At 38.1% G+C, this 18,363-nt stretch overlaps 1 protein-coding gene across 3 annotated transcripts in view; it reads left to right on the forward strand.

Annotated features, from left to right (window-relative positions):
* Positions 1–18,318, forward strand: part of RBL2 (RB transcriptional corepressor like 2) — a 55,922-nt gene extending 37,604 nt beyond the window's left edge. For all 3 annotated transcript variants that reach the window (XM_045442766.1, XM_045442767.1, XM_045442768.1), the window contains exons 18-22: positions 4,376–4,447; positions 5,107–5,212; positions 5,814–6,019; positions 7,359–7,523; positions 16,844–18,318. In XM_045442766.1, the coding sequence (XP_045298722.1) occupies positions 4,376–4,447; positions 5,107–5,212; positions 5,814–6,019; positions 7,359–7,523; positions 16,844–17,014 (720 nt within the window). In that variant the 3' untranslated portion in view covers positions 17,015–18,318. The remainder of the gene's footprint in view (positions 1–4,375; positions 4,448–5,106; positions 5,213–5,813; positions 6,020–7,358; positions 7,524–16,843) is intronic.
* The last annotated feature ends 45 nt before the right edge of the window (positions 18,319–18,363 follow it).

Here is an 18,363-nt window from a genome sequence, read left to right on the forward strand (position 1 = left end):
GCCCAATGCAGGGCTCAAACTCATGAAATCGTGAGATCATGACCTGAGCCGAAACCAAGAGTCAGACAGGAAACTTAACTGACTGAGCCACCCAAGTGCCCCTGTCCTATTCATGAGAGATACACTGTTTTTTTGTCATGGTTTTGTTATCAGGGAAATATTAGAGTCATATAATGCATAGGGAAGTTTTCCTTTTCTGTTTTTTTGGAAGAGTCTGTGAAGAATTGATATTAATTCTTCTTGAAATGTTGTATAGACTTCAGCAGTGAAGCCATGGGAGTGGGCCCATATTTTGCTCTGTGGGTGGTTTATTGATGAATACTTCTTGTTATAAGTCTATTCAGATCATCTATTTCTTCTAGAATCAGTTTTTGCAGTATGTGTCTTCTTAGGAATCTGCCTGTTTCATTCATGCTGTGTAATTTGTTGGCACACAGTTGTTCATAATATTCCCTTATAGTCCTTTTTATTCTTTGTCACTAGTAACTTGAATCTTCTTTCTGTTTATCTTGGTTTGTCTAGCTAAAAGTTTGTCAATTTTGTTGACTGTGTCAAAGAACCAGCTTTTGGTCTCATTTATTGATATATATTCAGATCTTTATTTCCTCCTTTCTGTTTGCTTTAGGCTTAGTTTTTATCTTTTTTCAGCGTCTTAAGATGGTTAGGTTATTGATTTAGTATCTTTATTAATGTAAGCATTAATTAAGCTGTAAGTTTCCCACTAAGCCTCCCTTTAGCTGCATCTCATAAGTTTTGGTATGTTATATCTTCATTTCACTCAGTGTTTTCTAATTTCTCTTTTGGCTTAAGACATTGGTTATCTAGGTGTGTTAATTTATTTCAATCCTTTAAAATTTATCAAGGTTTGAGTTTTTTGTTTGTTTTTTGAGAGCATGAGCAGGGAGGGGCAGAGGGAGAGGGTGACAGAGAAATGTCAAGCAGGCTTCAAGGAGCCTGATTTGGGGCTTGATCTCACAACTGTGAGATCATGACCTGAGCCAAAATCAAGACTTGGAAGCTTAACTGACTGAGCCACCTAGGTGCCCCTATCAAGGTTTGTTTTCTAGCCTAGCATATGATCTGTCCTGATGAATAGTCAGTGTGCCCTTGAGAATGTATATTGTTTGTCCTTGAGTAGAGTGTTCTGTAGATGTCTGTTAGGTCTAGTTGTTATATAGTGTTGTTAAAGTCACATCTGTTTTGATCTTCTAGTTGTTCTGTCCACTATTGTAAGTGGGGTATTGAACTCTCCAAATATTATTGAATTATCTGTTTCTCCCTTTATTTCTGTTTTTATTTCATATATTTTGATGCTGTCATTAGGTGCATTGATGTTTACAATTGTTATAGCTTCCTGATGGATTGACCCTTTTATCATTCATGAAATGTTGCTCTATATCTCTAGGAACTTTTACTTTTTGTTCTAAAGTCTGTAGTGTAATATTTGCATAGCCACCCAGCTTTTTGGAAGTTGCTGTTTATATATAATATAGCTCTTCCCATCCTTCTTTCAAATGTATTTGTATTTTTTTAAGTTCATTTATTTTTGAGAGAGAGCAAGGGAGGGGCAGACAGTGAGGGAGAGAGAGAATCCCAAACAGGCTCTGTGCTATCAGCACAGACCCCAATGCAGGGCTTGATCCCACAAACCATGAGATTATGACTGAGCCGAAATCAAGTCAGATGCTTAACCAACTGAGCCATCCGGGCGCCTCAGGTATATTTGTACAAGGTATATTTCTTGTACAGAGTATAGTTGGACCTCTTTATTTTTTAAGTTTATGTATTTTTTTTTGAGAGAGAGAGAGAATCCCAAGCATATGGAGCTCAAATTCACAAACCATGAAATGATGACCTAAGCCGAAGTTGGACACTTAACAGACTGAGCCACCCAAGACCCTCTAGATATCTTTTTTAATCCAGTCTGACAGTGTCTGCTTTTTGATTGTGTTGTTTAATCCAGTCACACTTAGTGTTATTGTTATAACTGTCATTTTACTTTTTATATGTGTCTTTTTGGTCCTCTGTTCCTCCTTTACTACTTTCATTGCATTAGATGAATATTTTGTGATACAGCATTTTTTTCAGTAGTGACTTTTTCCATTTTTAAAAATTATTTTCTTAGTGGTTACTTTTTAAAAAAAATTTTTTAATGTTTATTTATTTTTGAGAGACAGAGTGTGAGTGGGGGAGGAGCAGAGAGAGAGGGAGACACAGAATCTGAAGCAGGGCTTGAACTCACGAACCGTGAGATCATGACCTTAGTTGAAGTCGGAGGCTTACCGACTGAGCCACCCAGGAGCCCCTCTTAGTGGTTACTTTAGGGCTTACCATATACATCTCTTTTCTCTCTCTCCCTCCCTCCTCCCCCTAGTTTTATTGAGATAAGTGTTGTACACCATAGAGTGTATAATGTAATGATTTGATACATGTATATGTAATTGCATTTCAGTTACCATAAAGTTAACATCCATCACCTCACATTTAAGATCAACTCTGTTACCAATTTTCAAGTATATAAATACAGTATTGTTAACTATAGTCACCATGCTTCATTTTAGATCCCCAGAACTTACTCATCTTATAACTGGAAGCTTGTACTCTTTGACCAGCATCTCCCCAATTTCCCCACTCCTACATATGCATCTTAACTATATCAAAATCAGCTTTAGATTTATACTAACTTAACTCTGGTGAGATACAGAGGTGTTATTTGTTTTTGTTTTTTAATTTTTTTTGAATGTTTATTTTTGAGAGAGAGAGACAGAGAGACAGAGACAGAGCATGAGCAGGGAAGGGGCAGAGAGAGAGGGAGACACAGAATCCAAAGCAGACTCCAGGCTCCGAGCTGTCAGTACAAAGCCCGACGCGGGGCTCGAACCCACAAACTGTGAGATCATGACCCAAGCTGAAGTCGGACGCCCAACGGACTGAGCTACCCAGGCGCCCCACAGAGGTGTTATTTGTATATAGCTGTTTCTTTTAATCTTTTGTGATATATTGTGATACATATTACATCCATAAATGTTACAAATCCAACAATTACATTGTCATTTTAGAATTCTATGACTTTTAAGGAACTGAGAGAAGAAAGGAGTATACTTAATGTATAGGTTTTGTTATATTTATCTTATCATTTCTGATTCTGTTTATTCGTTCCTGTGGTTTCAAGTTGTCATCTGGAGTCATTTCCTTAGCCCAGTACAGCTTTCCTCCTCCTCTTGTGCTGGTTTTGGCAGATGTATCACATCTTGGTATGCTTTAGGTCCAATAATACATTAATTATGTATTGCTTTATACAGTGGCTTTTTAAATTAGTGGAGAAAGATATATGGATTTTATCCTGTCTTTACAGTCACATAATTGTCTTTACCTGTGATTTTTTTTTAAATGTGTGTTTGAGTTACTGAAGTCACTTTTTATTTTTGTTTTTCGAGATTTTATTTTTGTATCTTCACCCAATGTGGAACTCAAACTCACAACCTTGAGATCAAGAGCTGTGTGCTGTACCAACAAGCCACTAGGCTTCGCATGGGGTCACTTGCTTTTAGTTTAAAGAACTGTTAGTATTTCATGTAAGATAAGTCTGTTAGCAGACCTAACACTGTTGTTGTTTTATCTGAGATTATTTTTCACTCAATTTTGAAAGATAAAATTCTTAGTTTTCTACTTTAAGCACATTCCACTGTCTCTCAGTTTCCATAGTTTCTGATGAGAAGTTGCCTGTTATTTTATTGGGGTTTCCTAGTAAGCAAGAAGTTGTTTTTTGTCTTGATGCCTTCGAGATTTTCTCCCTTTGGCTTTCAGCATTTTCACCATATGTCTGGGTATGGATCTCTTTGCATTTATCCTACACTTGGAATTCTTAGAACTTGTTGGATATATAGGTTACTATTTTTTAAATAAATTTGGGAAGGATTGAGCCTTTATTTCTTTTAACCTTTTTTCTGCTTCTCTCCTGTGTATGTTTGCTGAATGTAACAGCTCCCTGAAGCTCTGTTCATTTTTCCTCCTTCCTTTTTCTCTGTTCTTCAGGTAGCACAGCCTATCTCAAGTTTGCTAATTCTTTTTTCTTTGCCAGTTTAAATCTGTTTTGTCCCTGTGGTGAATTCTTCATTTGTTAACTGTACTTTTTTAGTACAGGTCTTTGTTCAGATACCACTTACTCCCTGTCTTGGTATTGAATTTTAATAGGTTTTCTTGAATAGTAGTTCTTCATTTTTTTATATGCCCTTAGGACCATTTCCAGAGACTTGAAATGGCTGTTTGTTTATATGACTGTCACCACTTTCACTGGGGAGCAGATTCACAGAGCTCTTCAAAATATTTTGCTTGAAGTCAATTTCTCTCTCAGGATACTCTCATTATTTGCCAGGTCACAAAAGAAGACAAGTCCTTCCAGAACATTATGCGTTGTTATAGGACTCAGCCACAAGCCCGGAGCCAGGTAACTATATTTTCTCTCAGGGCTGAAAATAAAGCTTAAAGTGTTTGACAAGTATAAAAAATTAACCACAGTTGATTCTAAGGCCTTTTTTCCAGAATAGAAACTAAGATTCTACTTTAAGAAAGTCTTTTCTTTAATCTTCTTTAATTATGGACAGACAACTTCCCATCTTGATTAGTTTACGCCCTCTTTTCTCCAAACGATGAGGTGAAATATTTGATTTCTTCTTAGTTTGGATAATCACAGGATAGATGTCAGTTGAGGAAGTTGTTTAGCTTCTGTGTCACCTTGGAGGCTGGTTTAGCTCCACTAAAGGTAAAGCTCACTTTACCTTTAATGCTGCTCGTTTATTTCAAAGGATAGGTATGTAGGATCTTTGTATTTGACTTGGAATAACTTGATTTCATGGTTGGGTGCTAGCACTGCTCTTTATATTATCCTTTTATAGGCCTGTATTTGGAATTTGAGGCCAAACAGGCCCTAATGTAAGTCCTGGACCTGTTATTTAATAGATCTTTGATCTTAGCTGCATTTATTAACCTCCCTGAAGAGGACAACTATACCAAATGGAGTTGTTGTGAGATTTAAAGAACAGGTCAAGGTCATATCATCTAGGATATGCTCAATGAAACTGTCTCCTTCTTGTGGTCTCTCTAAAGGTGTACAGAAGTGTTCTGATAAAAGGGAAAAGGAAAAGAAGAAATTCTGGCAGCAGTGACAGCAGAAGCCATCAGAATTCTCCAACAGAACTAAACAAAGACAGAAGTAAGCGTTTAAGATCTTTATGAACACTTACAAAGACAAAATTAGGAGCTTCTCACTTTTTAGGCCTAGAGACTGAGGCTTACTAAATGGAATTATGACTAGAGAAACTGAAAATATTGGCAAAAAACTTAACAATAAACAGAATTCTGAATTTGGTGGCAAAGTTGTTTGTCCTTCATCCCATAGCCTGGAGGCACATTGTGTGTACCATTTTTCTCCAGGGAAATTAGACAAGGTTTCCGGCAGGAATTTGTTGGCCTGAGTTCCAGAAACATCTGGCATGCTAACTGAAACCATGCTATGGAAATACCACCCTTAATTGTTGATTTGTATCACTGAATGAAGGGCACAGGTCCTAGAAAATTTGGTGTAACTTATTAACGAAAACTACCCCGGAAGCTTTTACTACATTCATGGCAGGGGGTCAAGTTACTACTTAATATTCTGTGCTTTCTCCCTGGGATGAAGAAGCGAGTGCCCATTGGCTGCCATTAAACAAGTACAGAGGGTAGCTATTCGCCTTCATCTTCCTGAATTTTCTTTTTAAAAACAAGCTGCATGAGCAGTGTCTGTGTATCATCCTGTCTTCTACCTGCTGCAGCCAGCAGAGACTCCAGTCCCGTCATGCGGTCCAGCAGCACCTTGCCCGTTCCACAGCCCAGCAGCGCTCCTCCTACACCTACTCGCCTCACAGGCGCCAACAGTGACATGGAAGAGGAGGAGAGGGGAGACCTCATTCAGTTCTACAACAATATCTACATAAAGCAAATTAAAACATTTGCCATGAAGTACTCACAAGCAAACGTAGTAAGTGTGACGGATTATTTCATACTTTCTTCACCTGTGAGGGAGGAGGAATCACATAGGTTGAGCTGCTCTGTATGTAAACTGGTCTTATAAATCATTCATTTGTTAAATAAAGCTGAGGAAATCTCTAACAACAATCATATGCCTAACCAACAGAATTTCTTTTATTGTGAAGCATTAAGAATTAGATGGTATTTGGATTCCGTACAAAGTACTGTAATACAAGAGAGAAACTGCATGCGTTCATATTGTCCAAAACTGATCAGCTCTGGTGCCCTTCCAAGTTACTTAGCTTTCTTGTTTTAAAAAAATGTTTGATGTTTATTTTTGAGAGACAGAGGCAGAGTGCAAGAGGGGGAAGAGCAGAGACAAAGGGAGACACAGAATCCAAAGCAGGCTCCAAGTTCTGAGCTGTCCGCACAGAGCCCGACGTGGGGCTTGAACTCAGGGACCAAGAGAACATGACCTGAGTTGAAGTCCCATGCTCAACTGACAGAGCCACCCAGGTGCCCAACCTACTTAGCTTTCTCTCTGCCTTTTGTTTCCTCATATATAAAATGGCAATAGGAGTAATCCCTAGTTTATAGGGTTGCTCTGGGGATTAAATGCTATAATGTATTAAAAATGCTTAAAACTGACTGGCACAAAGCCAGCACTTACATGTTATTTGGGTGGTTTTCTTTAGGTGTAATTGTTGCTGCTAATAATTACTGTTTGCTAGGGGCGCCTGGGTGGCGCAGTCGGTTAAGCGTCCGACTTCAGCCAGGTCACGATCTCGCGGTCCGTGAGTTTGAGCCCCGCATCGGGCTCTGGGCTGATGGCTCAGAGCCTGGAGCCTGTATCCGATTCTGTGTCTCCCTCTCTCTCTGCCCCTTCCCCATTCATGCTTTGTCTCTCTGTCTCAAAAATAATAAAATGAACATTAAAAAAAAATTAAAAAAATAATTACTGTTTGCCATTCATAAAGCTACTGGCCTATTATATCTCTCTACTCTTTCAGTAAAAATAACCATTTTTAGGGGCACCTCAGTGGCTCAGTCGGTTAAGCGTCCAACTTCAGTTCAGGTCATGATCTCTCATTTCGTGAGTTTCAAGCCTGCGTTGGGCTCTGTGCTGAAAGCTCAGAGCCTGCTTCAGATTCTGTCTCCCCCTCCCCCCTCTAACCCTCCCTTGCTTGCTCTCTCTCAAAAAAAAAAAAAAAAAAAAAAAAAAAAAATTAAAAAAATTGTTTTAAATAAAAGGTTTTAAATAAAAAATGTTTTAAGTTTTTCATAAAAAATACCTGATTAGAAATTTCATTACCTTTCTTAGGAATGCTGACTTTTTCTCCCCCAAACAGATGGATGCTCCTCCTCTCTCTCCGTATCCATTTGTCAGGACAGGCTCTCCTCGCCGAATACAGCTATCTCAAAATCATCCTATCTACATTTCACCACATAAAAATGAAACGATGCTTTCTCCTCGAGAAAAGATTTTCTATTACTTCAGCAACAGTCCTTCAAAGGTGAGCCTAACATAAATCTTGGCCTTTACTAACCCCAGAATGCCTAGGATGCTAGAACTGGGGTTGGTGGAAAACACTCAGCACTCCCATGAGTGATGGGAGCTACCAGGGAAAAGTCGGTCCCAGCAAAGCAGAAATCAGGGGTTTGGGGGACACGTTAAGGCTGGAAATAAGAGTAAAGGATTTAGATTTATCTTCCTTCCTTTTCCTGTTTGTGTATTTACAGTTCACTCTGCTGTAGCTCTGGAGTTGGGGATTTTTACTCCATTTAAAATTCCAAATTTTTGTTAAGAAAACTTGAATTTCTAAACTGATTATTGAATATCTATTTCTGGGACAGGTAGCATCTCTGTCTAAGGGGAGCAGTGGACGTTTTGTACAGTGTGGTGTGCTAGTCCTGTTAGTGCCGATTTGTGCGGCCGCATCTGCCTCTGTCTGCGATGGGGAGAGAAGCTTGCATCAGACCTTGATGGAAGAAAAGTTAGCAAGGTGCTGACCTGTGGAAGGAAGGGGTATCCAGGAAGCAGGAGAACAGGGAAAGAACACAGTGTCCTTGAGGCACCGGGAGTCACGTGTGCTGGGTTTAGGAGGACAGTTCATTCCTAAAGGCCCGGATGCAATACTCTTATTCATAAAGATTGCTTAGAAAGAAACACACACAAAAAAGGGCCTCGACTCTTCCAAAAAACATGTCAGTATAATGAAGAGAGAGAGTAGATGGGGGAGGGTAGTGTTCTAGAGTGAAGAGGATTAAAGAGACAGGACACTCAGTTTTAGTATATGTGCTGCCGAAGCGAGCACGAGACAGGACACTCAAATGCAGTACATGATCTTTGGATTCTGCACAGAAAAGCACAGTAAAAAGGACATTTTGGGGACAGGTGGGAAAACTTAATGGGGGAGTTGAATGTTAAATTTCTGTTAAATTCTTTTGGTATTGATGATAGTACTGGATTATGTAGGAGAATATGTTTAAAGTAGGCACAGGTGAACTGCTTCGGTGTGAGCAACTTATTTTCAGATAGTTCAACTAAAAAAAAAATTATACAGAGAGAACAAATGTGGTAAAGTGTTAATGATTGATGATAGGGTGTTCAATGTATTATTCTTCCAACTTTTCTTTTAAAATAAAAAGTTGGAGGGGGGCGTGTGGGTGGTTCTGGTCATGATCTCACAGTTCATGGGTTTGAGCCCCATGTTGGGTTCTGTACTGGCAGCATGGAGCCTGCTTGGGATTCTGTCTCCCTCTCTCTCTGCCTTTCCCCCACTCACGTTCCCTCTCTCTCTCTCTTCCTCAAAAATAAATTAAACAAACATTAAAAAAATAAAAATAAGTTAGAGAAAACAAGAAAGATAGCAGCAAAAATCTTAGAAAATGAAAAAACTTTTACTACAGTATTAACATACCTTGGAATAATCTTATCCCTTGTAGAAAAATCAGTTAACTTTGAATAACAAAGACACACTAATGTTCAGTAGACCAAATATTTAAAAGATAAAGTTTCCTCCAGCCATTGTATAAGTTTGATCTAATTCCAGTGATATTGCCAGTGGGATTATGAATGCTGGAAACATAAATCAGCAAAGCCCTAAAAGCAGTTGAAGGGATACACAGCTCAGAGATACTGTGGGTTCAGTTCCAGACCACTACAGTAAAGCCAGTCAGATGAATTTTTTGGTTTCCCAGTGCATATACAAGTTATGTTTATACCACAGTCTATTAAGTGTGCAATAGCATTATATCTTTAAAAAAATGTTCATACCTTAATTTAAAGATGCTAACCAAAGATTCATTTATCTGAGCAGTGAGTCATAATCACTGATCAAAGATCACCATAATAATGAAAAAGTTTGAAATATTTAGAGATTTACTAAAATTTGGTAGAGACACAAAGTGAGCAAATTCTGTTGGAAAATGGCACTGATACACTTGCTCAACTCAGGGTTGCCACAAAAGACACATTACCTGCGAGGCACAATAAAGCAAAGTATGCCTGTGTTAGATTTTCACCCTCTAACCAAATAAATTCCATTTAGATGAGAATTAACTGAAACAAAATGAGTAGAAGTCAGAGTACCCAATCAAAAGGCCAAAATCACAAACAAATAGCAATTAAATGTAAATGGTCTAGGGGCACCTGGGTGGGTCGGTTGTTTAGCGGTCCACTTCAGCTCAGGTCATGATCTCTTGGTTTATGAGTTCAAGCCCCATATCAGGCTCTGTGCTAACAGCTCAGAGCCTGGAGCCTACTTTGAATTCTGTGTCTCCCTCTCTCTCTTTTCCTGTTCTCAGCTTGCGCTCTGTCTCTCTCTGCCTCTCTCAAAAATAAACATTAAACAAAATTTTTTTTAATGTAAATGGTCTAAATACACCAATTAAAAGGCAAAAATTTTAAGACTGGACAAAACAAGACCCAGCTATTTACTGCTTATGAGTAACCCATTTTAAATATAAAGTCACAAACAGTTTAAAGTAAAAGGATGATAACGGAGATATCCAATTAACTGACGAATAAAAAAAATGCATGTCCATACCATGGAATATTACTCCAATAAAAAGGAAGTACCACACAGGCTACAACAGGAATAGACCTTGAAAACATTATGGTAAGTGAAAGCAGACACAGGATAAGTAAATACTATACGATACCATTTCTATGAAATGTCCAGAATGGGCAAATTTATAGAAGCACAGAGTGGATTAGTGATTGCCTAGCTTTGGGAGGGATGGAGGGCTTCTGTCACTGGGCACACGTGGAAATGACCGCACAATGAACTGCACGATGAAACGTGATAATGACTGCACAACTCTAGGAGCACAGGGAAAGCCATAGATCTGTGTACCTCGAGGGGTTGAACTGTATGGTATGGAAACTATATCCCAATGAAGTGGTTTTTAAAAAAAAAAGTAAAAGGATAGAAAAAGTTATCTGTACTCTACTGACACTAATTAATGCAGCCACGCCAGCTTTCATGTCATTATCAGCAATAAAGTCATTTCCCAGCACAGGACATAAAATCCTTAAATAGAAAAAAAAGATTTTGCGATGATTGACAGAACAAGTAGACAGAAGTGAACAACCAGACTGGCTGACATTTCTAGAACACTCTAATAGCATCAAGTGCAGATGGAACATTTACCAAGAGAGACCACATTCAGGACCATAAAACAAGTCTCAGTAAATTTTAAAGGATTCAAATAATGTATTTACTCTTACCACAACAGAATTAAATCGGAAATCAGTAACAGAGATACCTGGAAAACCCCCAAATATTTGCAACTAAATTGCATATTTCTATGAGTCACAGAAGAAATTTTAAAAATTACAAAGTATTTTGAAAATGAAAACTTACCAAAACTTGTGGGATGCAGCAGCAAAAGCAGTATTAAGAGAGGGAAATTTATAGGACTAAAATACTCATATTAGAAAAGAAGAAAGGTCTCAAATTTGTGACCTGTGATTTCACCCCACGCAACTAAAAGCAGGAATCAATGAAATAGATGACTTTGTATATTTTAAGACCACTAAAAACTAGGGTTTTTTTGAGAAGATTAAAAAAATTGATCCGTCTGTGCTAATGAGGATAAAAGAAATGATGGATTAATATCAGAAATGAGAGCTATCAGTACAGTTCTTACAGATATTGAGAATATAATGAAGGTTAAAAAATAACTTTTTGCCGATAAATGCATGATGCAGATGAAATAGACCAATTCTTTGAAAGACGTAAACTTCCAAAGCACAGTCAACAAGTAGTCTCAATGGCCCTCTATCTATTAAACTGAATTTGTAACATAAAAACTTCTTCTCAAAGGAAACTATAGACCCAGATGGCTTCAGTGGTAAATTCTACCAAATAAATATTTAAGGAAGAAATACAGTTGACCTTTGAACAACATGGGGAGTTAGGACATCCTATCCCTGTGCAGTGGAACATCTGTGTATAACTTTTGACTCCCCCAAAATGTACCTACTAATAGCCTACTGTTGACGGGAATCCTTACCAACAACATAAAAACAGCTGATTTACACAGATTTTGTATATATACTACATACTGTATTATAATAAACTAGAGAAAATATTAAAATCGTAAGGAAAAGAAAATGTACTTTATTGAAAAAAAGCCATGTGTACGTGGACCCATTTCAAACCCATGTTCAGAAGTCAATTGTACTGCCAGTTCTATACGAACTCTTCTAAAAAGTGAAGATGATAAATCATCTCAGTAGTTGAAGAAAAAACATTTGACAAAATACAACATTCATTCATGATAAAACCTCTCAGGGAACTTAATCGGATAAAGAATACATACTAAAAAATCTATAGCTACCAATACACTTAGAAGGCATTCAGTCTTCCACTATTTTTTTTAAATTACTTTTTAACTATTTATTTATTTTGAAAGAATGTGGAAGGGGCAGAGAGGGATAGAGAATCCCAAGCAGGCTCTGCACTGTCAGCATGGAGCCTGATGTGGGGCTCAATCCAATGAACCTTGAGATGATGACCTGAGCCGAAACCAAGAGGCAGTTGCTTAATCAACTGAGCCACCCAGGCACCCCAGTTGTCCACTATTAAGATCAGGGATGGGGCGCCTGGGTGGCGCAGTCGGTTAAGCGTCCGACTTCAGCCAGGTCACGATCTCGCGGTCCGTGAGTTCGAGCCCCACGTCGGGCTCTGGGCTGATGGCTCAGAGCCTGGTGCCTGTTTCCGATTCTGTGTCTCCCTCTCTCTCTGCCCCTCCCCCGTTCATGCTCTGTCTCTCTCCCAAAAATAAATAAACGTTGAAAAAATATATATATATATATATAAAAAAAAAAAAAAAAGATCAGGGACAAGGATATCTACTTTCACGATTCCTATTCAACATTATAACCATATGCAAGGTCATATATGATAAGGCAAGATAAATAAGGCCTACAGACTGAAAAGAAAGAAATAAAGCTGTCTTCCATATACAACGTGATTTTCTTCATAGAAAAATCACAAAATCTAAAAAACGTTAGTGGAATTAGTAAGATGAACAAGGTTCTAGGGCTAATATACAAAAATCAAATTTACTTCTGTATACTAGCAACAAGTGAGAAGTAGAAATTTTCTAAAGCACTGTAACATTAAAAACTGCTTTGGGTAAGTCTTGACAAAAGATGTACAAGATTCATATCCTGAAAACTACAGAACAGTGGTTAAAGAAAGATGGAGAAAATGGAGAAATATCATGTTTATGAATTGGATGACATTTTCAAGATGTCTGTTTTCTTTCACTTGATCTATAAATGCAACCCAATTCCTGTCAAAATCCCAGAATTATTTGTGTAAGGTAGCAAACTGGTTCCAAAATGTATATGAAAATGCAACTAAAATAATTAAAACAATTCTGAAAGATTTCGAAGACTTACATTCTCTGATTTCAAGACTTAACTATAAAGCTGTGGTTACCAAGACAATGTGGTATTGGTAAAAGGAAAGACATACAGAGCGACAGAACAGAATAAAACCCAGAAATAGACCATACGTACATGGTGAGTGGATTGTCAACAAGGTGCAAAAGTAATTTAGCGGAGAAAGAACAGCCTTTTCAGCAGATGGTGCTAAACAACTGGGTAACCACATACAATAATAATAGTAAACCTACATCCATACTGTGCATCCGGATCCAAAAATGAATCAAAATGGACCACAGACCTAAATGTAAAACTTATGAAACTCCTAGGAGAAACCATAGGAGGACAAAATCTTTGTGAACATGGTATAAACAAAGATTTCTTAGATAACAGCATCAAAAGCACAATCCATAAACGACTGATAAATTGGACTTCATCAAAATTAAAAATATCTGCTTTTTTAAAAGATAGAAAAAAGCCACAAGCTGGGAGAAAATTTTACATACCTCTTATCTGTATCCTCAAAACATAAAGGATTTTCAAAATTCAGAAGGAAACCAACCAAATTTAAAACTAGGCAAAAGACTTGAACGTGCTTTATCCATTAGCCCAAATCTAAAAAATAACATGAACAAATTCTGGCAATGATGTGGAACAACTGAAACTTTTATGTATTGCTGGTGAGAGTGTGAAACGATACAGCATAGCTGTTACACCTAGAAAATAGTTTGGCATTTTCTTATAAACATCCCCTTACCATATAACCAGTAATTTCACTTTTGGGTGTTTACCTAAGGCTCATACAAAAACATGTACATGAATGTTTAAGACTATTCCTAATTGCCCAAAAGTGGAAAACAACCCCCATGTACTCCAGCTGGCTAATGGATAAACAAACCTGTGGTACACCCAATAAGGGGCAACTCCTTTGCCTGCCATAAAGGGGAATAAACTGATAAACTCAGCAATATAAATGAACCTCGGATGCATTAGTGCTTAAGTGAAAAGTACTAGATTCAGTAGGCCACTTACTATAGGGTTTCACTTCTGTGACGTTCTGGAAAAGGCAAAACTATAGGGACAGGGAACATCATCAGTGTTTGTGTGGGGGTAGTAGCTTAACTAGCAGTGTGGGAACTTTTTGGAACAAAGAAACTTACTGTAGTTACATACGTTTGTCAAAACATGCAGAAGTGTACGCTTAGGGATGAATTTTACTATATGTAAAGCTTTAAAAAATGACATTTTGTGAAAAAAAAAAGTTATGTTAAGCACTTAGATCAGTGACTGTCCTATCACCACCTGGGAAGTTTAAAAAAATTTTTTAGCACTGAATTAGGAGTTTCTCCATTAAATAGCAAAATTAGTCTTGGTTAAACATTTATCATGATGACTTGATAGACAAGAGCTGAGATCAGAAGTACCTTGAGTCGGGGTGCCTGGGTGGCTCAGTTAAGCATCAGACTTCAGCTCAGGTCACCATCTCATGGTGTGAGTTTGAGCCACACATTGGGCTCCATGCTGATGGTGTGGAGCTTTGCTTGGGATTCATTATCATTCTCTCTCCACCCTCCCTCCCCCGCCCCTCCCCCGCCAAAATAAACTAAAAAAAAAAAAAAAAGTACCTTGAGTCTAGAACCAACCTGTACTATCCTAACGTTTACACGACCATGAGAAAAGAATTCTAGAATACCACACAAGATAATTAGAATGATTAGGAATCATTAGTGACACCTGTCAGGGCAGTTTCAGTGGATTGGTACAGCCTGTTGAATATTATTACATTGCTTACATTTTTAAACAGTTGGGAGGAAATAATACATCAATAGGGGATTAAACTAGGATACAGACATACTGTAGAATACTGTATAGCAGTTAAAGAGATGATGCATATATATTGATATGGGAAGATCAAAGACAAAATGTTGACTGAATATTCCAAACAGCACATAAGATATACCATTTCATTTTTTTCCCCAAAAAACCACATAATAATTACATTTGTATTGAGAGCATTCCTAAAGAGCTGAAGGCTATACAGTTCCCTGATTTGTTCAGTGAATGAAAGATAATAGTAGTTATCCTGGGGATTGGGGGAGGACAAGAAATCTAGGCATATGCTGTATGAATTTTTTGTAATCAGTATTTGTGTTTTAAATATGTACATATTGTATACAATTGTGATGTGTGAGATACTGGGTATCATATATAAATTATATGTAATATATTTAACACTAGTATATAATATAAATGTATGGTATGTATTGTCTTATGTGTATTAAGTTATACAGTTGTACACTGTGTAATATATATCCTATAATGTATTCATTATATACAAATAACATTTGTACAATTAACAATTTAAGGAATATTCAAGTAAACGGTAGACTAGAGATTAGGAACATAAGAGGGTAGAAGTCAAAAGAAAGCTTTCTTAAGATGGCTAAGATTTGAGAAGGTGAGAAGGTGCACACGCTAATAAAGAACATGTGATTTTAAAGCGTCAGAAAAATTGGTTCAAAATAAAATATTATGAATAAAATATGTCTAGGATTAGCTTTAAAACAGTGTGGGGACTGGGAAATGAATGAGGGTATGTAGATTAAGTCAGACTGGCCAGAACTGGTCAAGTGGGTTGATGGCCATGGGAGGATTTCATTACACTCTTCTCCCTACTTTCCTGTTTGAGGTTTCCTGTAACAAACACAGGTGAATAACCAGAGTATATTTTCCATAAGGAAACATGGACAATGAAGTAACACGTGAAAAAAGAATCTGTAACCAACAAACTACCAGAAAATGACGTGGTAACTGACTTTTGGGCCTTTGGAGAAACAATGCTGAAGGCACTCTATGTCGGTCCAGTCTCTCTGGCATCCTGGTAGGTCCTCTCAATCAGGGTTCCTCATGATCACCACATAGCACAGAAAATAATTTGCCTTTTCTCTATTCTCCCAGGGATGGGAGTACCTTCTAGATCATACTAATAAATTACCTACAATGGATGCCTTAGGGAAGTAAGGCTTACTTGTCCTGTGAAATTCCAGTTGAGAACAGCTGCTAAATGCATAACACTGGACTGAAAAAAGGCATAATACAGTGTAAAATTACACTATTTTTTTAAAAAGGACAATGGAGAGGGGCGCCTGAGTGGCTCAGTCAGTTAAGCGACCGACTTCAGCTCAGGTCATGATCTCGCGGTTTGTGAGTTCGAGCCCCGCGTCAGGCTCTGTGCTGACAGCTCAGAGCCTGGAGCCTGTTTCGGATTCTGTGTCTCCCTCTCTCTCTGCCCCTCACGTTCTGTCTCTGTCGCTTGATAACAAACTTAAAAAAAAGCCTGGGGCGCCTGGGTGGCGCAGTCGGTTAAGCGTCCGACTTCAGCCAGGTCACGATCTCGCGGTCCGTGAGTTCGAGCCCCGCGTCAGGCTCTGGGCTGATGGCTCAGAGCCTGGAGCCTGTTTCCGATTCTGTGTCTCCCTCTCTCTCTGCCCCTCCCCCGTTCATGCTCTGTCTCTCTCTGTCCCAAAAATAAATAAACGTTGAAAAAAAAAATTAAAAAAAAAAAAAAAAGCCTTAGGACAATGGAGATGTAGGGAGTTGACTAAATATGGCATAGCAAGGTGGTGCTCCCTATTGTAAAAAAAACAAAAAACAAAACCCACAAATTTGCAATCTCTTACTTTTGGAAAAGTGTACATCAGAATCACCCCTGGAGCTTGTCCACAATAGAAACACTCTGCCCTCCAACCCAGGTAGTCAGGAGAGTCAGCCAGCTGAGGGGTGAAATCGGAAGGATATACGGCTTAGTTCTTTTCTTTATAAAGAGGTTCATCCTCTTGAAGGTAAGCTCTTCATTCGAAGGTTCTTGGACTGAACACCGAACTATGTTTATTAGCATTTTAAAGTTTTGTTATCTATTTTTCCCCACTCTAGAGACTGAGAGAAATTAACAGTATGATACGGACAGGAGAAACTCCAACCAAAAAGAGAGGGATACTTTTGGAAGATGGAAGTGAATCACCCGCAAAAAGAATTTGCCCAGAAAATCACTCTGCCTTATTACGCCGTCTCCAAGATGTAGCTAATGACCGAGGTTCTCACTGAGGTTAGTCTGTTGTATTGAAATTATCTTTTCACAAACCCTGTCCAGCAGCACCATTTAATGCATGCTCGAGTATGGGGCTCTTTTCTTAATCTTCCAGTATCCTCTTTGGATATTTCTACTCATCCCAGCTGCCTTTTTCCTACCACTCAGTGCTTGCCATCAAGACTGCTTAGAATCCAAATGTGGATTTTTTTTTTTTAACTCTTCGGCAAAGCTTTTACAAGAGCTGCAGAGAACAGAGCGTGCTCACCTCTGTGTAAGAGGTCTCTGTGGATGTGCTCCAGCAGAGGGACTGTATTTCGGTTCATTTCCACCTGTTTCATGGTCAGCTTCTGGCCCTCACGAAAAGCAAAACAAAAACTTAGAGGTGTTTGTCCCAAAACGCCTGGTAGGAGTGGGAGGTTTTGGCATTCCTGCGACAGAGTGAGGGCAAGAGCCCCGATCCGGAGGCCCTAGATTCTTACCCCAGTCTCCTGTTCCTGTGGTGTAACTGTTCCCTCTCCCCTTTAGGTGTGGTGGTGTGGGAAGTGCTGGCTTGTTTGGTGTGCAATGTGTGAGTGAACTTGTATAAGAAGTGGCACTTTAGGGCTGTAAAAAGCATGGTTTTGTAACCCAGATTTTGCTGTATATTTGCGATGGCACTTTCTATAATGTGAACTTTATTAAGTACAAAACTTCCAGGCTAAACATGCAATATCATCTTTGATGCTTTTGTACTTTTTTTAAACTGTTAAAGCCCCAGTAGCTGCCTTTGGGCATGTGTTTTTAATTCTCCAGTGTTTTGTTGTTAATAGGGATCAGTTGGCTAAGTAAAGATTTTAAATCAAGTTGAATTAAGGGAATATGAAAAATTCTGACCTCTTCTTTAAGAGGTAGTTATCCTGAAGACACGTGTCTATTAAGGTGATAAACTTAAAAGATCTTTGAGTGTGTTCCTGGCAGTTTAAAAAATAGGTTGGAGAATTTAGGTTTTTATTAGTACATAGTACCATTTATAAAAATTAGAAATGTTATTTAACAGCTGTTGAATTATCTCTATATACCTTTATTAATCACTATCGTTCCAGCAGTTTTAAAGTTGAATGAATAATCTTATTAGGGAGAAAATTCAATTGTAAATTGAATCAGTATAAACCAAGTTACTGAGTAACTTCATATTGCTCTGAAAGAAATATGGAACTTACACTGTTCAGTTAGAATAGTGGTCTGCAAAAATATTTATAAAACCTCTTCAAGATACTTACTGCTACTGTAATTTTATATGAAAATAAGTGTATTTTTCAATAAAGCATTTATAAATTAATCTTTGTTTAGTTATATTGAGAAAGGGGTAGCTAGTTTCCTGCAT

The sequence above is a fragment of the Leopardus geoffroyi genome, chromosome E2 (assembly GCF_018350155.1).
Source record: "Leopardus geoffroyi isolate Oge1 chromosome E2, O.geoffroyi_Oge1_pat1.0, whole genome shotgun sequence".
NCBI lineage: Eukaryota > Metazoa > Chordata > Mammalia > Carnivora > Felidae > Leopardus > Leopardus geoffroyi.